We start from the raw sequence: 25,608 nt of genomic DNA on the forward strand, positions 1-25,608 counted from the left end.
CCAGCAACTGTGGCTCTTTTGATTATTTCAACAGCTGGTTTGTAGCTTGTCTAAAGATGCAAAAGCACAGCTCTCTCCTCCCCGCAGAAGCTGCTTACCCGGATAAAGGGCTGTGTCAGGATCTGCTCCAGGTAGATCTGCCATTGCTGCTCAATCTGCCTCCTGCAGACTTGTTAAAGCCTACCTCCCTTCCTAGGTACCTCTATTATTTACACACCTTTATCAGGTATCAAGACAGTGATGTGTGGCATTTGACAAAAAAAACCTGAAGCTGTTTATCACTTGAAAATACCACCATAAACTAGAAGTGAGTCAAAGCTCACAGAGAGAGCATGGATGAATGCATCTGGCAAGCACTCACTAGGAAAGAATTACTTGCAAGAAATGGGGGCATTTAAAACCTGAAAACCACTTCCAAGATTGAATGCTTGTGGCATTCTTCAGGGGTCCGTACTGGGACTCATGCTGTTTAACATCACATATGATATGGACAGTGGCACCCAGTGAGTTTAGCAAAGACACCAAGCTCTGTGGTGCTGTTGACAAGCTGGAGGGCAGGGATGCCATCCAGATGGACCTGGACAGACTTGGGAGGTGGGCCTGTGCAAGCTCCTCAAGTTCAACAAGGCCAAGTGGAACGTCCCACACCTGGGTTGGGACAATCTCAAGCACAAGCACTAGTGAAGAAGCAATATAAGAGAATGGATCAAGACTGCCCCTTGGGAGTAGGATGTGGGAGTGTTAGTGGATGAGAAGCCTGACATGCCTCAGCAATGTGTGCTTGCAGCCCAGAAACTCAACCATCTCCTGGGATGCATCACAAGACAAATGGCCAACAGGTTGAGGAAGGTGATTCTCCCCCAGTACCATGCTCAGGCATCTGGTTCTGGGGTCCTCTGCACAAGAAAGACATGGACCTGTTAGAGAGCATCCAGAGGAGGGCCACAAAGATAACCTGAAGGCTGAAACTCCTCTCCTATGAAGACAGCTGAAAGAGCTGGGGTTGTTCATCCTGACAAAGAGCAGACTTTGGGAGGACCTCACTGTGGCCTTCCAGTACTTTAAAGAAAGGAAGAAGGACTTTTTACATGGGCAGATAGTGACAGGATAAAGGGGGATGGCTTCAAGCTGAAAGAGGGTGGGTTTCAATTAGGTACTAGAAAGAAATTCTTTAATGAGAGCGTGGTGAGGCACCACAACAGGCTGTCCAGAGAGGCTGTGAGTCCATCTCTGGAAGTGTACAAGGCCAGGCTGGATGGGGCTCTGAATAACCTGGTCTGGGGAAGCAAAGGAGTCCTTGCCCATGGCAGCTGGGTTGGAACTGGTGACTTTTAAGCTCACTTCTAACCCAAACTGTTCTTTTGTTCCATTACTGGTACACTGGCAGTGCGAGCATGCTGACAGATAATTATCCTGAAGAATTCTATCTACTAGTAAGCAACCTCCTTTTAGGAGGATTGAGCATTATTGAATATTTTTTGCAAAAATTTCAGAAATATGATTCAAGTGCTTCATTGAATGCTGCTTGGCATTTTAATTTTGTTTAAATGTTATGAAATTTTCTTGTTTCCAGGAGTACTGATTGGGAATTGTTTCCAGTATTCTTTACAGTAATATGTTGGTTATTGCTACCTGACTGTTATATCCACATATGAATTGTATCTTAGTTTGATCTCTTCCTTTCTGTTGAAATCTATCTTCAAACAGTTACAGGCATTTCTTGAATGGCTCCTCTAGCCCTAAATACAGTATCTGTCCCATGTGCATTTTCAGCTGGCAGAGCTTGATATGTGGCCAAGTGGTTATTTCAGGGACTTATCACTTTCTATAATTTGGTTATTGCAATTCCATTTTTAAATTGGACTTTCACGGTGATGGCTAAGGAACTCTTGATGACTGTCAATGTTGATCACTCTGTACTGTATTATGTGATATTTTTGGGAATGTTCTCTTAGTAATAGCTGCAGCTACTCCCTTCAGCATGATTTTCTTAGGCCTAAATTTTGTCCAAATGTATTTTTCAATTTCATGTGCATGGAAGCCTCTGTCAATTTCATCAACAGCAACAAAAAGAGGCTTCATCTAGTCTTTGAGGGCTCTTGGAATTTGTGTTATGTTCTATGATTTATTTCTGGTTTTTCCTTCCTTAGTAATTTTACATTATACCAAGTTTCCTTTCGGCCAAACAGCAGTGAAACATATAGTATAAAAAAGAAGATATTTGGGAAGTGAAAAGTGGATGGTCCTTGTTGTTCTTTGTGGTTAGTGGAGTTTAGGAGTTGAATGCAGGTGCTGCATTTTGGTTCCACAGTAGAGAACCAGAATACAAACAACACACAGTTTGTTTCTCACGGGAGAGTCTCTTGTCTCTCACGCATGCACATACCAACAGCATGTACCTGTGACAGCACCGAAGAGTTTTGTATCCACTCCAGATCATGTACAAGGCATGTTGATCTTGCACTGAAATTTGTATGGTGATTTCCTTGGACTACCATGCAATCTGTCCATGCAGAGGTCATCCAAAGCACGAGGCTTTTGAGAACATATACCTGTATTGGAAGGTCTCATTTGTCTGTTATACACTCCTGCTGTACATTCAGTTTTATTCCTGGCCTTACATCTTTTTACAGTATAAAGCCTTATGTCCTTCAAAGAATATCTATTATACCTCTTGAACACTAAGAGCTGCAGTGGAAGAAAGCCTCTGTTAAGGAACAATGATTGTAAAGTCAAGCAGTGAAACACTAAAAAATGCACAGACAATCATTTGTATTCATGCATTATATATTTTTCAGTTTTGTAATGACTTTTTTTTCAACCTGTACAATATGCTTTATTCACTGTGAGCATAGAAGGTGCTCAGTGTGTCAGCACAGATATTGCTCAACAGTAGGATTACTCACTGTTTAGTTGTACCTCCCTGCTCTAATTTGTGGTCATATACTTTATTGGTTTACTGTCCCTTATTCACTTGCTCTGAAGCTGAATTTATCTTTCTTATATCCTGTTTTAGTAGTATCTACAATGGAATACACATGTAAAAATATTTATGATTAGGTTTTAAAGCTACCATATGAAGTGAAGAAGCAATATAATTTCTACTTAGATATAGACAGCTGAGAACTTGGGCGGGTTGGGGAGAAATCAGATGTAAAACCACACAGGTGCCTAACTTGAAACGTGGCCATATTTTTCATATCACTTCAGCGCTGTTAAGTGTGTACCTCACTGGTCTCAAGTAGGTCCTAAGATAACTTCTGAAGTAGTTCAAACCACGGTAATGAACTCGGGCCAAGACACACATCCTCCTAGCCGCCAGCCACAGCTGCTGCCGCTCAAAGAGCTGCCTGCCCCCAGCCAATATCGGGGCCACAGTCTGCTGCACCCACAATTCCCACAGATCCCGGGGCTCCCGACTTTCTGGCCACGCACAGCAACTGGCCTTGCCACCTCACAGGATCACAGAATTGTCAGGAGCTCCTCTAGTTCAACCCCCCTGCCAAGGCAGGGTCACCTAGAGCAGGTGACACAGGAACGTGGCCAGGTGGGTTCTGAGCGTCTCCAGAGAGGGAGACTCCACGACCTCCCTGGGCAGCCTGTTCCAGTGCTCTGCCACCCTCGACGTACAGAAGTTCTTCCTCGTGTGGAGATGGAACTTCTTGTGTTTTAGTTTGGGGCCACTGCTCCTTGTGCTGTCGCTGGGTACCACTGAAAAAGAGTCTGGCACCATCCTCCTCTTGGCATGTTCTTGCTCTCATCACGAAGCGAGGCAGACCTCGCACCCTCTCGCCGCAAGCCCCTTCTCTCCTTTAGCAGGAGGCCGCCCTGGCTCGCACACCCCGCTCGCTGCCGGGCCTGGCTCTCCGGCCATCCCCGCGCCGTGCCCGGCGGAGCCGCCCGGCGGAGCGCGGCTGCCCAGCGGCGGCAGCCAGGTACCTCCCCCCGCCGCCGCCTCCTCCGCCCCCTTTTGTGGCGGTGCCAGGCGGCCGCCGGGTTTCCTGCTGACGCCGGAGAGCCGCGGATGGGCAGGAAAGGCCGCCTCTCCTCCCGCCTCGCCCCGCCGGCAGCAGCGCGGAGCGGTCTCCGGGAGAAGCGCGGCGGAGAGGGCGCAGGTGCGGGGCGGGCCCGGCGGCCGCGAGGGCCGGGCGGCCGCGCCGAGGAGAGGGCGCCGGTCATGGCAGCCCCCGCTTCTTGAATGCTGCCAGCCGCCCCTCCGCCGCCGATGGCCGAAGCCTGGAGGCTGGAGGAGGACGAGGAGGAGCTGCGGGAGCTCGGCAGGAGGCACCGGAGGGTCGCGCTGAGCTCAGCAGCAGGTGAGCGGCGAGGGCGCGGCGGGCCGCGGCGGCGCTTCCTTTGGGCTGGCCCTGGCCCGCTCCCCGCGCCTGGATTCCTGTCGGGGGCAGGGCGGCATTGGCAGTGCCGCCCCGAGGTGTGCCGGCCCCGGCGGCCTGGCCCCAGGGCAGCTGGGTTCAGTTCAGGTGCATCCGAGCCGCAGGCGTGTGCCCGCGGGCCGCCCCCAGAGCCTGCTCCTGCTCCGAGCTCAGCACAGTCATACAGTGGCTTAAGTTAGAAGGGGACCTAAAGAGCACCTGGCTCCAGCTCCCGTGCCCTGGGCAAGGACGCCTTCAACTAGACCAGGTTGCTCAGATTCCCATCCAACCTGTCCTTGAGCACGTCCAGCACTTCTCTGGGCAGCCTGTTCCACGGTTTCACCACCACCCTGAAGCTAACATGGGCACGTGTTGACTAGCACAGACATGCCCAGGTGCACAGGGTGCTCCATCAGGAAATTAACTGCCCATTGTTTTCAAAGTACCAAGGTAGAGGAACATCTAGACAGCAAAGTTGTTGTTCATGTTTAGCCATTTCTGTGTAGGTTTGGACAGCAGGCCCCTGCAAAAAGGCAAGAGCCACTGCATATGAGAAGGAATGGCGCTAAGTGAGCAGATTGTCATTGTAGAGAGACCTGGAGAACAACAAGCTTTTGTTTGAAATTATTAACTCAAGTGGACCCTGGCAGCAGCTGGTATTATTTTATTTGGACATCATTGTTAATTGAGGGTCAACATGCATGTCGCTGTCCTGTAGTCACTGAGGTGTGAATACAGCATTTCTTCTGTCAGTGTAAAATCCCTTCTAGGATAAATAACTTTCATAAGGTCTGTTTCCAGGTAAAATCTCACCCTTGCTACATAGCTGAATTCCAAGTATTCTGATTTTTAGTAATTATGGTACAACTGTAACAATATAGCACCCTTTGCAATTCATGTGAGTTTGCATCCATTTGAACAAGAAATTGAGTGTCCCTTTTGTAGTTGACAAAAACACAGCAACATGAGGGATTCTAGAGGACAACTTTCAACAGGCGGGGCCTGTGGCCTTCAGTGGCTCAAATTATGTCAATGCCTGTCTGTTCAGGTGCAGGATTAGCAGGACCACTGTGAAACCACTGTGGTTTGGCATGTCTGCAGGGTTTCACCTTGTCTGGGGTAGAGTGCAGAAAATCAGTGTTAGTTCCTGTATGGTTTCCTCCACAGCAAAGTGTTCGTGCTGCTGGTTACGATGTCTGTTTTCTAAAGGTGTTTCTTCTAGAAGTTTTTATTAGTGGAAAACATAGAATTGGTTCTACAGTTTATATATCTATATAACCTTTGCCACCTTCCTCTGGAACAAAGCTTGTTCCCAGAATTTGTCTTTGGCACAAATTGTGTAATGTAATGTAAGGGTTTTTTTCAATTTTTACTAGTATTTTTTCCGGATAGCCACCCCTTGAAATGGGGCCAGCCCTGTTTGTTTACCTTACTGGTGTAAAGTATGTGTGAATGAATAGCATTCTGCTTGAGCTGTCTCGCCTTCTTTCCATCTGTTTGCACATCTAGCTGGAAAACACCGCTGAGGCTCCCAGCGGAGTATTCTTAAGGCATCATTGAGGAATATCATCCAAAGTTGATGAGTTTACTGCTCTTCCCTTACTTGACCTTCATTTACCTAATTTTATTTACAAACGTTTTGAAAATTAGTGGGGCTTTTTTGCATGTAATGTGCGGTTTAGCTGTCAAAATGGTAATACAAATAGGTGTTAAATAAGCCTGCGAGATATTTTGTTGTAGGGTTTAAAAAAATGTAGTGGCATCTTAGCAGGCTGTCAATTTAAGTATTTCAGTCTGTTAAACTAGTTGTGAATGCAACAGCATAAATCTCTGCTGTGTTCAGCCTGTGCATGGAAGAGCATAAGGGCAGTTCATCACCTTTGTCCTGCTGGTGCGAGGCATGTGTGCAAAGTGGGAGCTGAAAGGTGAAAGTTCACAAGTACTTCTGACTTCCTGAACGCTCAGACTTGGTTAGCAGTGCTTTATTAGAGAGGCAGAGCACAGGAGGCTCTGCAATGAAGAAATCATATTTTCCCTTGAAGACAGTCACGGTTGTGCTGCACCACGTACTGTAGGATGAAGCCAGCTAGACTAAACTAACAGCTTGCTGCTGCTCTAGAGGTGTGATCTCCTTTGGGGATGTCCACTTCTGCTCTCTTGTGTGTCAGCTCTGCTTCCCGTCCAGCCTGTTGGTGAGTGAAGTCACTGGAGTTGTGGTTTGGTGGTAGCCTGGGCTGATGGACTGGGAGCCCCTGTGCTTGCTAGAACCTGCACCAACCTGTTCTGGTGCATTGTCCAAGCAGAGGGATATTTTTCTAGTTCTCTTCAGTGGTTGCGAGTCTTCTGATTCAGCTCACTGTAATGGTTTAGGGTGAATGTTGAAGCTGGCACGAGGGAAAGAGTGGGAACATGCAGCCAGAGGCAGGTAAGAGCCTATGCCAGTCAGGAGTTAGTTTGGCTTGGAATTGCTGTGAAACTGCAGCCTGACAGCTGTTAGAGACCTGCTCATGGTTTGGTTTATGGGTTTTTTTAATTTGATTCACTGGAGGGTTGATTTGTTTGTTTTTTTGCTGTTTTGGGTTGGGGGCTTTTTTGGTTGTTTAATGAGCTGAAGATGCTTGCTTCATCAGCAGAGTGCCAGAGCAGATCTTGGAGAATAGAAATTTGGAGGAATGAGATAGGACACCCCATTTGTGTCCATGGGGTGGTTGTAGATAGCTCAGGTGATGTGTCTGATGTGTCTACCACACTGCATGCCAGAGCATTATTTTCTCTGAATTCAAGGAAGTTTTTATTTGGCATGTTATGGAAAACCTGTGAGAAGATCTATTAAATAGAGCGATTTGGAAACTCTTCTAAAGAAACTACTTTCCCTTTGAGAAAGTGCTGATTGAATTTTTATATATATATATATATATATATATATATATATATATAATGTTTTTTCAGTTATAGGGAGGAGAACTACAACATATTCTCTAAAAATTGAGAACAGTGAAAGTAGCTGCATAGGTTCATTAAGACTGAATCATCTGGACACCTGCTCTGGAAAAGGAAACCACTTTTGTTGGAAAGTTTTAGGGTTTTTAACTGCAATATAAATAATGTGATCGATTTCTACCTCCCTTGTTGCCTATTTCTGTCACATGCATTGTTGTTCTAGGAAGTTACAGAGACCACACGATATTTACTAGTTTTTCTTTTTTGTGTTTAGAATGTTTTGTTTAGAATGTTGTTTGTTTTCAATAAACAAACTAAATTTAAATTTTTAAATAAATAAACTTTTTTGTAAAATAAATAAACATTAAAAATTCCAAACAAACCAGAACAACCTCACTAAAATGCTATTTCTCCATAGACTTATAGGTTCTCTCCAGTCTAACTCTAAACCTTGATCTGGTGTGCTTTCCTATTTTCACTGCCTTTTTATTCTGTAACTACTGACTAACGTGGACTTGCAGGAAAGTTTATAGTGAAAGTAGCAAATTTTAGTTATGAATTACATTGGTTGATTATTTGTCCTTACTGTCCTTACATTAGAGCTGAGCATCACAATATTCCAATATTATCTAAAGCACACAAGAAATTCTTAACACATTCAGTATCTGCATTATTTCACTTAGAATTCTGGCTGGTGTTCCCTGAGAAAGAATAGCCCGTTATGGATGTGGCAGAAATCTCCTTACTTAAAAATAAAATGAAATTACCAAATACGGACGCAACAATGAAATTTATTTGAGTTGATAATGAAGACCTATGTGATTTTTACTTTGATGCCTGGTTAAAAGTACAGGTGGTCAAGGCTTTTGTTTAATTTACTATTACTCTGTTTTACTTATTGCAAACGCTTGTCTGTAGTCTGCTCTCATACAATGGCTGTAAATTTTACACATAAGTTTAGCTGTGCTGATTGAAACATCTCTGGGATGAGTTTTGTTGGGGTTTTTCCCCTTCCCCTATTTCTGTTTCTCCATAGTAGTTCAGATGTTTCCTGGAACTTTTTCAACTCTACTGAGCAGCTTTAGATTATGGGTGAAATCATCTGGTTTTGGTTGGTTGATTGACTGAGTGCTTTGGGGTTTTTTATGCCAAAACAAGATTTAGTTCAGAGTTGGATCAATTCATTACACTCCCACAATTCCCACATCAAACTGGCACTGACTTGTTTTCGAAGCTGAGAACAATGAGCTGTATCCAGTATAACAAATTAAGGTTGAATATTTCACTGCTCAACATGCTGAGAGGTTGTGGGGGTATGTTTCTGTAGTGTGTCTGACAAAGTTCAGTGAACACTACTTTGCAGGCATAATGGACTTTTTACAGATAAATGAAGAATTTAAAACAACAACGCTCAGCAGTTGTTCCCATGTTAATGCAAAACTACATATTTGGCCTTAAGAAGTAAAGAATAAGATGGTCTGAAATTGTTCGTTAAAGTCTTGGGTCCGAGGCTGTTTTGGTGGTGATGTCCTTTAGGGTTCACTGGATCATAACAAGGACAGCTCAAGCTTAGTCCTTCCCAAGAGGTGCCAATGACCCTGGAGCTCGGAGGAAGCATGATTCGGAAAAGGGTGATTCGAAGACTTAGTTGGTTAACTGACTCTTTTATTTGAGAAGTGGAAGGATTGGCATCTTGCAGAAGGGAAGTCAGCATTGTTCAGCTGAAACTGAATTTATTGCATGCCTGCATGCCTGTGTCCTTCAGTGCTGATCTGGAAATTGTTCTGCTTGTCCATACCAAGTGTAACCATTTATCCTCTTTTATTAAGAGAAAAGAGTCTCCATCAAGTAGATCATTTGTTTTAAATAAATTCATACATCTGCCTATGATCTGCTGGTCTGCCTTTGTGTACACCGGAAGCCCTTAAAAAGAGGACTAAGAGGAGCATTCAGAACAGGGGAGTGGGTGCCACTGTTTTAATTATTTCTTTGTTTAGTCAGCTCACAAATTCTAGAAGTGGTGGAGTGGATGGCCAGCTGAACACTGCTTCCCTCTTTTCCCTGGGATTCAGTCTGTTTTGTTTTGATAGTCCCGATGCAGATTTAGGGGCTTCAGGTTTAATAACTGCTTCAGGCACCACCACAGTAAAACACTTAAGATCCAAAGAACACAAATAATGTAAATCTCCTGTAATAATCTCTGACTGGTATGTTGTATCTTGGAAGTATTAAGAAGATTATATGATTAAGCATTTTTCACAGCCCATTGAAATTTCTGCTATATTTCATAGTCTTTGAGTGTAGCTTGTTTGAAGTAAATATAAATACTACCTAAAGCTTTTCTGGAAGTTAAATAATATAGCCTATACATGGAAATTCTCCAGCATATCTTGAGATTCAAGTTAGTGGCAAGAGAAAAACCCGCTTGCAGTTACTTGGCCCAGAGTATAAACTGAACCCCAAAGAATGTTGTGCCCTCTGAAGAAACAACGCTTCTAAACATGAAGGCTGGTCTTACAAAAATAATTAAACTTCTGGTAGTCAATGGGGGGTGATGTCTTAGCCAAGTAAACTGTAGAAGGACAAATAATAATAAGTTATTAAGTGATTAAATGGACCTGCATCGTTCAGATTAGAGCCAAAGCAAGGCACAGAAGTTTATAATTGCTTCAGGAGAGATGAGTTTGTAGTCAGAGAATAACCCACAGAACTGTGATTGCACAAAGACCTTGCTGTTACCTGTGTTGTAAGCAGTCATTTCCTGTCAGGGCAACAAATGATAAGTCTGGGATGTTGCATGAAGAATGGGGATAGACAGCAAAGCATAAAATGAGTCATAACCTCATTGCAAGAAGCTTTTACCAAAGTGGTGGATGTTTACAGATAAAAAAAAATATAATATTTGTAAATAAATTGTTAATATTTGCTTTTGAGACTATAGCCTTTGTTGTCCCAAAATGAGTTCCTTCACCCAGTGTGCAAGAGGCCAATCCACACAGAGTTGAGGTGTTTGATTCATTTAGTTCAGCTCAGAAAGGGGTCCTACCTGGCTGATTCACAAAGCCAGTACACCAATTATCAAAACTTTTCATTATTTATACATTTTGACAAGCAGAGGTATTAATGTTTATTTGCTATAATTTATACAGTTCTCTTATTAATTAGTATTTTAGTCTTGTTAGTTAAATTACTTTCTTAATTCTTATGCTACTCAGCCCACATGCTCACTCTTTTGAGTATGTGGGTTTCTTGAGTTGGTGGCTGTGAGTCAGTGGTTGTGGTCTTCCCCTGCCAGAGTTGCCTTTTACCTAGCACATAAGTTGGCTTTGTTTATTTCTCCTAATCTGGTTCCTGCTGGCCTTATCTTGGACATTCTGCCCAGTGTCCTTGCAGTCTATCAGTTCAGCATTCTGTTGTGATTCTGTTTCTCAAATTTTGTACTCTGAAGTTCTCTCTTGTTTTTTCTTTCTCTATAGCTTAAGTCACTGAGGCATGTTAAGCTGCAATTACCGAGATGTTAAATGTAAATTATCTATTTGGAAGCCATGCATCACCTTGATTTAAAATCTGGAAACAACAGAGTAGTGGTGTTTATGCTCTTCATTAAAAGTTAGTGTAATTCTGTTTGTTTTGTTTCAATAAGCATCTCACGCAATATGTGCCATATGAAATTTTATTTTGATAGCACTAAAATAATTTGCCATGAACTTCTTTTCTTGATGCTTATTATCTATAGTGAAATACAACGCTTTTGCATTCTTCAGTGTCTTTGCTTGCTTACTTTGTGTTTGTGACCATGGAAGTGTTGTCTGGAAGGGAGCTCTGGGGTCACCTAGTCCAGCCTCCTTCTTGAAGCAGGCCTGTTGCCAAGGCTTTGTCTAGCAGTGTCTTGAAAAGTCTCCTGAAGGAGAGGGATTTACAGCCTCTGCAGGCAACCTGTTTCAGTGCTTTCCTTACAACCTGTTTCAGTGCTTTCCTTACAACCTGTTTCAGTGCTTTTCTTTCAACCTGTTTCAGTGCTTTCTTTACAACCTGTTTCAGTGCTTTACTTAAAACCTGTTTCAGTGCTTTACTTACAACCTGTTTCAGTGCTTCTTTCTAAAGGAAGAACTTTTGCTCACCTACAACCAGAGCCTCCCAAGCTACATTTGTGACCATTGCCCTATTCAATACTGTCCACTAACACCAGGAAGAGTTTGCATTTGTGACCTTTGTTGCTACCCTACAAGTAGCGGTGTGCTGTGGTTAAGTAGTTTCTTTGCCTTCTCTTTTCTAGGATAATGGAGTCTGGCCCCTTCAGCCTTCGTATTGCACAGTCCTGCCTTGCTTATTCAGGTCCTCTGACTGTATAGAAAAAAATGTAGTGGAAGTGTTGTTTTCATTGCTGACCAAGATTTTTTACTCTGCTCTTGAAAAACAGTATGCACAAAAGGCACCGAAGCATTCCAGCAGCATATTTGGGAACACAGTATATAATCTGTTGATCTGTGGTTTATGCTTGGCAAGCATCCTTCCCTTTAGTGAAGGATGAAAATAAGTTTTGTGGGAAAGCATAGATTTAGTGGTTCATGGCACGGACCAAGAAAAATTCCTGGTTTTCCCCTCAACGTTGTATAAATTTTGACAGACACAGGATCTTATGTATATCAATATTTTTAAATTGACCACTTGATGTTGTGCTGTTACACTAATTGCTTCAGGTGTTTTACATCTGTAGAGATTTGTATGGATTTTATGTGTTATTCTAAAAACATCAATTTGACATTCTGACTTAAGAATTTAGAATCTTCTGACAAAATTTAATTGAATGCTAAATAAGATGCTTCAAGGATAAACCTAATTGGCTTAGAAACTCTTGCATATGTTACAAAACAAATATGTTCTTGCTTTTCTGCTTTCTATGGCTGTATTTGGGTTCAGCCTGAAAAGTTGGATGACAGCAAGGCTGAAAAGGTTCATACTGGAGTAGAAGCTGAATGCAACAAATTTTACTATTTTTTTCCTAAGCTTTTAAAGAGGTCATAGCATTTGTTTTGTGTATATGTGTTGCAACCTCAGTCAGCTTGTTCAGGCTTTTGAAGAAAATATGATTGGATCAGAACATGCTAAAGATTTCAAATGATTGACATCATTACTCCTGTGGGTAATAGTTGGCACACTGTCAGACTTTCAGAGCTGTGCTAGTAGTTCGTGTGTTAGAGCACACAAACTGAAAAAACAAATGTCTTCAGGAAAGTATGCAAGAAACACCTCCCAGGATTCAGGTTTTACTTCCAAGCGAAATTCCTTCCCCTTTGCAGTCAATTTCTTAGCAACTTCTGGGAGGCCTCATATGAAAGGCCCTGCTAAATTGCTGCCAATGGATTTATCTTTCACTAATTCCTTTTTTGAATCCACTCAAATCTTGCATGGTAGTAAGGAGCACAGTCATTCATTATATGAAATCAGTTACAGCCTTTTGCATACATGTTGGTATTTCTGCTGGATAATCACTTGTTCTTGAATTATAATTTCTTATCTGTATTCTGCTTTTTAATGTGGTCTTGATCGTGGTGATTTACTTCCTTAAAAGCTTAGGTAAATTTTCAAGCACCGTGTTTACTACAAAAGGGTTCTGGTCCATTCTCCTTCTAGACAGAATATTGTATGTATAGAAGAAGTTGATTGATGCTTTCCTTCAGTTATAGCATTTAGATTCTGTTTATAAGAGATAAACTAAAATTAATATAATTTGTTTTCTCAAGGTGATAATTTTGTATTCATCATGAATTCCTTGCATTAAAAACTGAGTTCTCAGTATCACAGATCTATATATGAAAATTGATTCAGATTGTGCACATCTGTACTAAATCATTTTAAAGAATTTTTGCATGTGCAGCGTGTTGTGATCTTATTTCTTATTAAAATACTGTTCATTCATCCTGTTGGAGAGATGGGACATAAATTTCTGGAAACAAGCTCAGCATTTCAATAACTTTCTCATATTAAATGATTCCATTGCTGTGCTGTATCCATTTTACAGCTGCACTTTAAGTTTAGGGTACAACTCTAATAGAAATGTGGGACTTAGGATCAAAGTAGAAGCTTCTTAAGAACTCTCTCTCCTTCTACCCTGGTACTTGAAGAACTGCATTGTCGGGTGCCACAGTTCAACTGATGCCAAATGCTGAACGCTTTGTCATTTGTCTTAAGCTTGCCATTCTTTGGAGCATCTAGTGAACTCCAAACTGGCATGATGAAATACACCTGAGGATGGAGTTCCTGAGGCTGGGTACCTGCCATGTCCTGCCTGGACAGTTTACCACATCCATTGTTTAAGCAGGTCAAGTCCATGCTTGGATGAGCATCACTGGAGCATGGAACAAGTATCACTGAATGACAAGATGGGATAATGCTGCACACCTCATGTATTCAGCTCTCATCAGCCTAACTTCAGGATTATAATTAGTTTTTCTGTTCTGGTGTGCAAAGCTTGCTGCAGATGACCAATATCATCTCTGGGAAATACATGGTAGCAGCTGCCGTGACATTAGGGACATTTCATTTCTGTAATTGCTGTCCTCTAGCTTGATGTTTGTGGATCCATTATCAAGAACTATTTGAAGTGTGTCATCATGGTGTTTTGGCACATAGCAATGTAGAGGTACTTATTAGTATATTTACAGAGGCTGAATGCCTCTGACAGCATCTGTAGGCCTTTTTGGTGAGTGCACAGAACTGGGGAGAGGTCTAGTTATGGGAGGGTAGTTATTTCCTCCAAAGTACCGAACAATTGGAACTGTCTCTGCCAGCATTACCAAGTGTTGCAAAAAGCTGTGTTTATCTGTGGTAAGCTCAGGATTCTTTGTTTTGAGGGCTTTCAAATGCTTAATAACTTTGCCATCCTTTTTCTTGGTCAAAGCAGTTTTTGAAGCCTCTCATTGACTGTAGGTGAAACTGCTTTGTGTTACCATGAGTAGCACCTGACTGGATGAAATTTGCATTTAGAAGACTGAGAACAAAATGCAGTAGCCTCAAGTTGAGGGTAGAAACAGGCAAAGAATTACTTTTCTAACAGCTGCATAAGGTGACATCATGGTGCCAGGAATCCAGCTGTACATAGTGACTGCTGGTCAGGATGTTCTTCCAGGACCAAAGGGCACATGTATGCAGATTTCCATGTACACGTTAGGCCAGTAATGAAGGACTCTGAGGTATCTTAAAGGGGATTTGGTAGATGTATAACACCTTGGAGTAGATGTGGATAAATACAATGTGCACCTCAGTAAAATGTCTTCAGAATGCCAGGTGATTCACTTCTTTAAAAACTGGATGCCGATCACTACATTATTAAATAATATGCCTTAAAACATTACTTGCTTTAATAACAGCAAAGTGCTGGGCTTCCTGTTCTGTGGAATAGTGGCAGAGAGTTGCACAACTTTTAGGCATGTGCTCAAAGCTAATGGAGGAGGGTTATCTCAGGGTACAACAATTTATTCATATATGCCACCGTCATTAAATAAATCCATTTTTTGCACTTTCACATTAATCCTTTTTATGATGTGTCTAGGTCTTGTAGTCTTTGTTTGATGATAAAGAGTCCTTTTTGGGAATAATCCATTTTATGGTACTTCAGAAGTATCCTATGCACGTGAGAAGCAATTGTTACATTCATTTTCCTAGATTTTTTTTTTATTTCTGTGTTGGGCAGAATTACCAATGTCACTGGAGAGAAAATATGTTGTTAATAGGCTTATGTTGAATGCACTTCCCTAGAAAATTAGTACGTATAAAAAAATCAGTGATATTTAAGACTGTTCTCGTTAGATGGACTGGGTAAACAGCCTGGGGATTCTTTAGTCATAAATAGTGACAAAGGACCATAAAATACTACAAGAATAAACTACTGAGTATTTCAGTGGTATCTTAAGAGAAATAAATACTTTCCTTTGCCTGGTACATTTCTTCTATTTTTAGAGATACTGCTTTTTTTTTTTTTTTGTGCTTGAGTATATTACAATCCTTTCTTTTCATACATTATTTTCTTTCTCTCTGTGTCATTTCATCTCCCTAGTCTCCAGATTCCTCCCACAGTGCAGACCTCTGCACGCACTTGCACTCACTGTCATGTCTGATATCTAAATTGAAAGCAATGTCACCTTTATTCTGTCAGTGGCTTCACAGGATGAAATAGTCAAGAAAGAAATTTTCTTGTTTGTTTTAAAGCCAAATTCGTTTCCTCATATACAGAAGGGGGAATATCTTGTGAATTGCGATTCAGCACTTTATTGTGAATCCATGTCTTGCCCACATTGAATAGGACTTGGTTTACAAGTGCTTAATCCATAAGATTACACTGGGGGCTTTTGTTGTAGAGGTTTGCCACCTCAGCAGTATGTTGTGACAGGTGAATGTACCTACACAGAGGTGTTCAAAACTGACGGCACTTTTGGTGCTGGATGTTCTGGTTCTCAAGTAAGGCAGACGCCTGAGGAGGAGAACAATGAAATAAATTTGGATCTTGCATATTATGTATGAATGCTTATAAGATAGTCTGTTAAATACAGTGTCAGAAGGACAAGTTTATTCACACATCTAACTATTGCATTTTTTGTATGTGTATCAGCACCCTTTGACAGGCAGACATAGGTAGGACTGAGTGAGCTCTGTGGTCTAGCTGAGGAATATGAAGAATCTCCGCAGGCATGCTAAATCTCTGATTCAGGAAGAAAAAGGCAGTACAGTGCTCTTATAAAAAGATAAAAGATAATTTTCTTTTAATGGCAATGCTAGCAACATCAGTGAATTATTTTTCAGAAATGTAGATTTAACATTTTAGAAATGCCTAGAGAGAAGCGTATTTTATGGTTATAAGTCTTCTGTTCATCAAAATGTTGAGTCAATTAATACTTTCCTTAGGAAAGTATAAAAAAATAAGTAGTAGGGCTCATCTAGAGTAGCTCCCACTGTGATACTGATGGTATCCTGATGCCTGTGTCTAGTTATACTTGAAGTTCATAATCTAAGAATTACATTGCACTGATCAGCTGGGATGTTTTTTATGAAGATATGGGGATTTGTACTTCCAGGAGTTGCTAATTTTTTGAAAAAAGAGCTTTAGAAGCAGCTGTGTCCAAATTTTCCTTTTTAAACAACTGTGGTAGAAGGCAAAAGTGTGGTAACATATGTATGTAGTGGGTGTATTTGATTGCTTATATACTTTGTTTATCATTTATGGCTTAAGAACAAGCCCAGTTCCCAGTGCTGAGTTTAGTCTAGATTCTTACAGCACAAACATTTTAGAGAAATGGTGATAGCTTACACAGTCTGTTTCCTTTCTCTTTTGTTTTCTGCATCTGCCCCCTCTTTTGCTGGCACATATGCTCACACTGATGCACACACACTTTTGCTGTTGCCGTGCAGGAGAAATGTAGGGGCAAGAATGAGGGGGTGGAACTTCAGAGTCACAAAAACTAATCAACAGCAAATGTAGCATTAGCAAATGTGGCCTCTGCTGTCCAGTAAAATCCTTTTTCACTTATATGTTGTGCACTTAAAAGTGCACTAAAGGCTTTAAACATTACTATAGTTTATTTTTAACCTTTTTAGCAAGGTAAAGATACTATAACTTAAAGTCTTGGGAAAATTACACACTTTATGGTGATCAGTAGGTTTCAAAATTAAATACTTGACTGCTGAGGTTCATTGTATTCTCAGCTGTGTGTTGGGGTCCACCCCCAGCCATCTATCAGGTGTGTTTAAGAGTGGGGGGAAAAAAGCATTACTCCAAGTATAAAAAACTGCAGGAATGCTTTGTGCTTACAGACTCAGTTATTGTTTAGCGCTAAAACTGACAGACTAGTATAATTGTGGGGGATGTTATAATATTGTTTTCTTCCTGGCAGTGTACTGCTCTGGAAGTCAACAGCATACTGTAGAATTTAAAGTAAGTATAAAAACTGTCTACCTTTACAATTAAAAACTCTGAGCATGTCCTGATTTTGTAGCCTTTTGCAGTAAAGGGAAAGCTATACATAAAGTAAAATTTTAAAGTTCCTTCCAAGCCTCTCATTAATCTCTGCTTGAGCCTTCTGTCTTTTAAACAACTGATAAGGGACTCTGCTGTTAAAATATTAAAATATTAAACAAATGTTCAGTTTTATGAGTTTTGCTGTATGACTATTCCTAACAAAATTGCCCAAAATGTATAGTTGATTCTACAGATTGGAATCAATTTGCATTGTTTTGATTCCATACTGAGGAAAGTGCTGAAAGGAAGGAAGAGTGGCTTTGAGCCACAATATGCCTTAACAAACAGAGGCAAAAAGGTGGCAGTATCCGTGGCAGTTACTGCTTGTTCCAGGCAAATAAATCAACTAGCATTGAAAATTCCCCACAAATGCAGACCTTCTTTCCAGAAAATGTGCAATTCCTTTGAGTGAGGGCCCCATCTACACTGGCAATTAGAAATGAAAACTTGGAGTTTTTGATTCAGTTGTCTGGCAGGGACTGGTGCACCATTTAGCTGTGGTCTAGATGCATATGACTGAAATAGTGGCATCGCATTTTCAGCATGATGCTTTGTAGAGCTGCTGTATTGGTCTTAGTGTCTGGCTTTTTCAAGGCCTGATGACCTTCAAAACTGCATTCGGATGCATCCTCAGGATGAAAGTTGTACAGCCTCTTCCAATAATTTGCTTATCCTGAAAACATAATTTCTGTCTATATTTTGGTGTTAACAGCACTGCTTAAAAGCCCATGGTTTCCTTTGCTTGGTTTATTTGGAGGTTTGTATTGTTACAATACACATCATGTTTGCTTTCCCTGTGAAACCACTGCTGGGCCATTGGGGCTAAAACCTGCTGGTATGGAGTCTGCTGGTTGCTCTAACTATGTGTCTTCCTGGAGAGTGTTAGAGCCCTGCCTCTTTTGCTGACTGGTCATTTCAGCAGGCATAGTTAAACTCTGTTTCCCAGAAATGGGAATGTCACGTGCCCCCCTTTCCTCCCTTCAGCTTTTAAGAGATCAGGCTGTGGAATGGAGTTAAAAGTGGGAGATTACCAGCCTCAGGAGGTAATTGCATTGAAGGTTCCCCAGTAGCTTTGCAGTTTGATGCAGCAGAATGTGTGTTAACTTTCCACTCATTTTTCAACATTTTATGTTTATACTTGAATTTTTTTCTAGTGAGAGCAAACTTTTCAGTTGAAGTCACTCTTAGCAACAGGATGCTTTGAAGAAGCTTACAAAATAAACAGAGGAAAATAATGGCTCTAGTGAGTGTGAGTTGCCTTTTTCCTTTTCTTTGCTTGTCTTCCTGAAACAAGAGTGATTGCCTTAAAAGATACTATTTTCTGCATTGGTGGTCTTTTTGGCAAAAACTTAAGCTATTTTGGGTTTGTGGAGCAACTGAAATGATGTTGACCCAGTTATTTTTCTCCTGATGATTATACTTATATTTTCCTTGAGAAGTAAAACTTTGATGCCGTTTTAAAAACAAACAACAAAAGGAGCTAATTTCCCCAAACTTGGAATGTAAGAGAATCACCTTTTTTTTTCTGAAGGCAACTGGTACATGGCATTTCTGTCTGCCACTCAGCTTTTGCATGCTGAAAAAAAGGCATAAGGTGTCCATGCTGCCACTGAAATACACAGAGCATGATTTTGTAAAGAAATGCTAGATTTGCCATATTATTGTGGTATGAAGAGCAGATTTTTGTGCCTTTATGGTTTCCTTGATTCCTCTGCTGTGCTTAGAACTGGACAACAGTCTTCCTGACTTCAGCCAGGAGTCTCTGACTTCTTCCACCTCGTCTGCTCCACCTACTAACTGCTTCTTGCACTATATCCTGCTTCTGAACAAGGCTAATGTATTTCTCTTGTATGGCTGTAATGTTATGAGGGCAGCAAAGGTTTTGTAAATAGTAGATGTGAGTATGAAGTGGAGAAAATCTCAAGTATGGTCTGCAGGAGATTGGAGCATGGTCAGTTCTCAGACTGCAGATCTCTGGCCATGCAAATTGTAGATTGGAGGACAGGCAGAAAGAACTTCGTTAACTAAAATAAACTTAGAGTTGTACAGTCCGGTTTTGTAGCTTGGGAGTACTAGCTGCTTGTAAATTCCTAGCATATTATACTACAGCTGCATACACAGTAAGGAATTTTATTGCTTTTAGCAACAGAAGGATAGGGAGGATAGTACTGGTGTCTTGTGTCTGGAAGGTAGTATATGTCAGTAGAAGTGCCATTTTTTCCTGTGCCTTTCCTATGCCAGAGTGCAGACAGGCTTGTTCATTATAAGTGCTAGTCCAGCAGCATTCAGTGTTTGCTCTGATTTGACGCACAGTTTTGGTTTCCAGAGTTTTGGATTGAAGAATATGCAGTTTTCTGCTAGAAGGACATAGTGTCCTGTAATGTTTTATAGCAATTTGTATCTTTGATACAAATTGAGGAAAATATGTAGTGCAGGATTTCATTTTCAGATCTTTCTAACTATACAGTCTTCTTGCTTATTTCTGTTAGAAAAGATTACAAAGACATCTCTCTGCTGTTGAGGTAACATGTATAGAGAAAAGAGAATTAGTTGTGGGGCATGCACTTTTGAGACTCAGCTTTTTTTTAAGTCAAGGATTTGCCTATGTGTGTGTGTATTGCAAAAAAAATTGCCTGTTTTTTCTAGGCTTTCATATTCTAGTGTTTGTAGAGGTGTGTCATTATTTGAATTGATGCTTGTACCTAATGCCAAAATAGCATTTAGAAATGCAAAATTTACAGAATCACAGAATCAATTCAGTTGGAAAAGACTTCTGAGATTGAGTCCAACCTTTGACCACATCACCTTGTCAATCAGACCATGGCACCAAGTGCCACGTCCAGTCTTTCCTTAAACACCTCCTGGTACAGTGACTTCACCACCTAATTGACTCCAAGCACATAACTGAAAGATGGAGCTCTTTGAGTCTCTCATTACGCTTGAAACTAAAACAAATTTTAAAGGTTAAGGTCACAGCAAACCTAATGTGGTGGAGGTTTTAGTTCTATTTTAAAATGTTGGCTCTTTGCTTGTGGGATTACAGTTTGTTCTTTTCAAGAAGATCATTTTGTGTGTGGATGGTGTGCTCTCACTAAGTTTATCAGAAAATAAAATGTGCAAAACCAAATATAGCATTGAAATGCTGAAAGGGGAATGAAAATAAAAGGGAGAGGGGAATCCCATTGATTTCCTGAGTGAGCAGGTTGCAGCGGTGCGGGCGGGCAGTGGAGGATGTGCTGGCTGGCCATGGGCTGTGTGGCAGAGCTCCCAGAGCTGTGCTTACACGTGCTCCGACTCGGTTTCTTCCTTTCCATTCACACGGTTGTTTCTGCAGTGGGGGCTTTGTGTGAACGCTGTTAGATTGTGGCTGCTGACAGAGCAGGGGACGCTGGTAACGAGCAACAGATGGCAAACGGATTTCAGTAGGAGGTCCGGTCCCATTTTGTTCAGTGCTCCCAGGTAAGGAGGTTCCATGGTAAGGATGGAAGGAGTGTGTGTTTGAGGAGCTGCTGCTGCAGCTCTGGTTTGAGCTGTTCCAGAGCTATACCATGCTGCTTCTGCTAGCAGAGTTGCACGCAGTGTGATGAAATGAAGATCGCCGTGAGTCAGGAAGACAATAAATTATAACTGTGTGGCTATGACAGCTCAGTAGGAGCACCTATGGATGGAAAAAGCATTACATACTTTTAAGCACAATTGACATGAGATTTTTTTTTACCACTTTAATGAAAGTTTAATCAAATGAGCACGTAAAGCTTGGAGAGGAAAATATTTCTTTTACACAGGAAATAAAACTGCACAAACAAATATCTACTGTAAAGAGAGCAAATTTTATTTCAAATGCAGAGCTTTAAGATTGAAAATACAATCTGTGAGCGTGAAATTTTTTTTAGGAAGAGTCTTCTGTATAGACAAGCTTTTCAGTAAAGTGTTTATTAACACATGAAAAATAGCTTTCTGTATAAAATACACTGAGATCAAATTAGAAGCAAAAGCACCATGGTCAGTGGAGATAAGGTGCAGCTGTAGGAATTAACTTCTGCTTGTATAGTGGATCTTTCTGCATTAAAAGATTAAACCCCCCCCCTCTAATTTTAGAATATATGCATTTTAGGTGGACAACAGCCTCAGCTTTTCAAGTAGTTCAAAAGTCATGCAGTAAAAGATATTCTGGACTTAAAATATAAAAGATAATACATGAATTCTAATATCATAGCACTGCAGTTATTTTATAATGCTTGTGCAATAATCATAACTCTCGAGAGAAATATTTTATACTTTTGGTGCATACTGGAGCTTTATATGTAGATTTTTGTGGGTCAATCTCATTAGTCCAAATAAGCTACTTGAAATACTTACAGGATAAAGAAAACCCTTTCTAAAAACACAGAAAAATTCAGTATTTGGAATCCCCAGAAACTGAAGAGTTAATGGTGGGGTTGCACTGGATTCAGTGTATTTGCAGATGTTGCTGCAACCAACTGCTGATTTTTCTCCCATCCTGTCAGGGAACCCTGCCAGCCATGATTCATGGAATGATTTTTTTGCGCTGAGTAATCTGTGGTTTTTCTTTTTTCCTCTTCCCTCTCCCTTATTTTTATCCCGAACTAAAGCACTATTCATTTCAGCTAAAGGGAGGAGAAGCTTCCAAAGCATTAATACAAAACATTAAATACACTGTGTTTTGCGTGGAGGAATTGTAACAAATTTAAACTTGCAGTAATTTTACTTGGTCTTAGGCAGTCTAGTTCAGTGTGGGAAAACAGTTTTAGAAGAGAATCAGCTTTTGGTTTTGCTAGTCATATAAGTTTTGCTAGTCTCTTAAGACTTCTGTACTAGTATTGCTAAAGAACATCCAACTTCTGTGCTGATATTATGCCTCCTTTCTCACAGATCGCTCAGAAAGAAATAAACCAGACTGCCGCTCTTCAGGGTAAGAACTGTATTTCTCTATTTATTCTTTCCTTCTCTTTCTTTTTTTTAACCCTAATTTTTTCCTTTTATTGGGTGAACTAGGAAGTTGGCCAGAAATATAAAAATGTCATTTTTCTGTTTCTCTGTTTGGGTAACAGTAATGTAAAATAAATTAAGTTTTGTGTTAAACAAAATAAGTTTGTGTTAAAAATACTTGTTTTATATTCTTTATGGCCAAAGTTCTTTTTTCAAGAAATTAATAGGACTTGCTAGATTGTAATTGTGCGCACTGAAACTCCAAATGCTTGTTTATGTGTCATGCACGGGGTTGTTTGGTAAAACTGTGGTTTAAAACAAGAAGCTCCTCATGACTTTTCCTACTTTGAACTCTTTGCTTCTATGGCAAGGAAAGTAATTCTTGGTTCAAAAATAGCAACACTTTATTATTTATTCCATTGACTCTGATCCCATCATACCCAAGGTTTCACAAGAAACAAACAAACAAAAGTGTTTTAAACAGAGCCCGTGCACACACACACCAACACGTTGTTTATTTAGAATTTTCATTAGGATTTGTCATGAACTTCTAGGCTATTGATTTGCAAGGCCATATGTTCCCTTTAGCTTCTGAATATTCTGTAGTTCTTCTTATCCTCTGATTTTTAAATAGTCTCTTTCTCTATTGCTCGTTTTCAAACTGTCTTTCAGTTCTCCACTGGGGAACAGGATTTTGTCCATGTCATGTGGTAGATAGTGGAATTTTAATGAACCAAAGTGGTAGAGCAGACCAGCGAACACTGGCTCTCCCATTCCTTTGTGAAAAGTCTTTCCAAAAAATTCCCCTGGTGTCCAGGCTTTTGACATGACCTGACCTTTTCATTTGATTTTTACAGTCTACATTTTTTCCTTTTTGGTACAGTTTTACAGTACAGTGGGCTAGGATTTACAGCTGGAAGAACAGTGTAGCATTTTCTTACAGCACACTTGATGTGTTGTATCTGTTGTGTGATGTGATGGGGAGGATGATTTTCCCTTCCCTCCCCCATCTGCCTCAGCACTGTAGCTGATTCCAGCAGTGTGTTTAAGTTGCAGGGGGGTATTGCCTTTGTCTTAAAATACTTTTAACTGCTTAAAAGCTCATCACTGCATGTGCTGATTTCCTTTAATACTTCAAAATACTGAACTTATTTCTTTTATTTTCTAAAAACGTTGTGGTTACAGTCTAAATGTTAGAACTTTCATTAGATCATGTCATATTACAATAATGTCAAACAAATCCAAACCATTGTAAAAAGAAAAACTTATTTTATCAAAATGTTTAGTTTAAGGTTGAAAAAGCTTCAATCTCTTCCTCTTTCTTCTCCCTAGTTGTTCTCACCAATATCTTTTTGCTCTGGAGTGTGTTTTACAAGTTTGAATTTGAACCAAAAGCAAAGTAAAACTTCTGATTTTTTTCCATGGAATTGGAAAGTCAAATGTGGACCTTTTTTTTTTTTGGCAATAAAACACTACCCTAAGTTGCCTGGATTACAGTCTCCAAATTCTCATGTGGAAAGCACAGAGTAATTAAGAGTATAATGTAGATGGCTCATAATGTTGAGAGAAATGCAGCTTTCAGTAGTCTTTCATTCCTGTAAGTAGTGCATGTGCTTTCTGACCATATTTATGTATCTTCTACCCCCTTCTCAGTCTCACTGGCCATTGTGTCATGAGCTGTGAGGACAAGCCACCATTTGAAGGGTAGTGTTGTTTTGTGCGCATCTCATTACTGTTTCTACATTGGAACAGGAGCAGCTTGCCTTGCTTAAATGATGTACTCTGCTAATTGATATTACTGCACTCAGTGGTTCATCTCTCATTATAATTAGAAGCACTATTCTGTGGTGACAAATTGCTGGGTGAGATTCTTATCCCAAGTCTGGCCATGTCATGCCCTGGAAAAGAGCTGCAGTTGCATCAAGGCCAGAGCCCCTTGATAGAAGACCTGAGGGAAAGCTAAATTGCGAAGTATGCACAGCTAAAACTGAAGTGTAAAGCACACTTCTCTTGTAACATAGGCAGAATTTCCTATGTTACAAGCTGTTTGAATGTTACTGGGGACAGTTTTATTCCATTTTATGATGAGCTACTGCACTTTGGACACTGTCTTCTCTGGGAGCAGTTCATGACAAGGGAAAAAGAAAATACAGTGGTTCAGAGGCATCTTGGCTACTTATTCCTTAAACTGCATGTTGAGGGATGCATAGCTTAAACACACAAGATACTACCCCTCTCATGGTCTCAAGTGGAACAAAAATGACACTGCAGGTCTTGAACTCAAGGTCTGGAAACAAGAGGTTCTGCACTAGAATTACTATGAAGTATTGGATGTCAACATGGGTAGACCAGCTGACAAGATGAAGGAATAAGCAGTGAGCCTTAAGAAAGGTAGATAACCTAAGGTGAAATAGCAGACATAGATGTTTCCAAGAGAGATTCAGAAAAGTAGTTTATTGTTTCATACAAAACTCTGATGAGATCTTGCCCAGAAGTCTGTCAAGTCTAAGTATAAATGTGGAACACTGGGATAAGAAAAGACCAAAAGAAGGCCCAGATATCCACCACCAACTCTTCCTCATGTATCATAACGTTAGGTTGTGGTCTGGAACATGATCATCATAACAAAAAGGTCACATAACAATATTTCTTGTGATTTCAAGGTTCTAAAGTTTGCCCTTTCCAATCTTCTATTCTTATATATGTCTCTGCCTATGCATTTCTAGATGTATTTCAAGCTTATGCTTGAGTCTTTGTAGTATTAGGGATGAAGAGTTTATATACAGTGAGACGGGATCCATTTGAAAACATACCTTTGGACATAATTCACTTGCAATGAAAGACATTAAAAAAACTGTTGTAGGTAGAACAGTATATAAATGGTCATTAATATAGTACTTTATTATAGGGTGATGCCATTTAAAAGAATTTTTACAGCAGTATCAGGAACTCTGAGAAATATTCTGATTTGGTTATTAGCCTGTCAAATGTTTAGCATGGGAGAAATGCTACAGAAAGAGGGAGCATTCTGAGACTGATACAGGGATTTGGCATGGCATGGGGAAGAAACCTGGAGAGTGGATAAATCAAAGATAATGATTGAAAGGCAGGGAAATAGCTAACCTTTACAAAATGTGTATTACTACATCGTCTTCTGCCTCTTTTGGTGATTATCAACCATCTGACACTCCGGAGAGTTTAGATAAAGCAAGGAGTAGCAGAACAGGGCCTGTGTATCTATTTCATGTACTGCTCTGCACTGATTTTTTGTTAAATATAGCACATTAGTAAGATCAAAACAAATGTTCACTCAAACCAGATAATACCTATTGC

The 25,608-nt window shown here is 40.5% G+C and overlaps 1 protein-coding gene across 3 annotated transcripts in view; it reads left to right on the top strand.

Moving 5' to 3' along the window:
- The first annotated feature begins 3,980 nt into the window (after positions 1-3,980).
- SH3D19 (SH3 domain containing 19) overlaps positions 3,981-25,608 on the top strand; it is an 81,999-nt gene continuing 60,371 nt past the window's right edge. For all 3 annotated transcript variants that reach the window (XM_064710869.1, XM_064710867.1, XM_064710868.1), the window contains exons 1-2: positions 3,981-4,316; positions 22,219-22,258. Coding sequence is in view for 2 of the 3 variants with exons in the window: in XM_064710867.1 (XP_064566937.1) it covers positions 4,199-4,316; positions 22,219-22,258 (158 nt within the window). In the remaining variant the exon portion in view is untranslated. The remainder of the gene's footprint in view (positions 4,317-22,218; positions 22,259-25,608) is intronic.

This window comes from Zonotrichia leucophrys, chromosome 4 (genome assembly GCF_028769735.1).
Source record: "Zonotrichia leucophrys gambelii isolate GWCS_2022_RI chromosome 4, RI_Zleu_2.0, whole genome shotgun sequence".
Classification (NCBI taxonomy): domain Eukaryota; kingdom Metazoa; phylum Chordata; class Aves; order Passeriformes; family Passerellidae; genus Zonotrichia; species Zonotrichia leucophrys.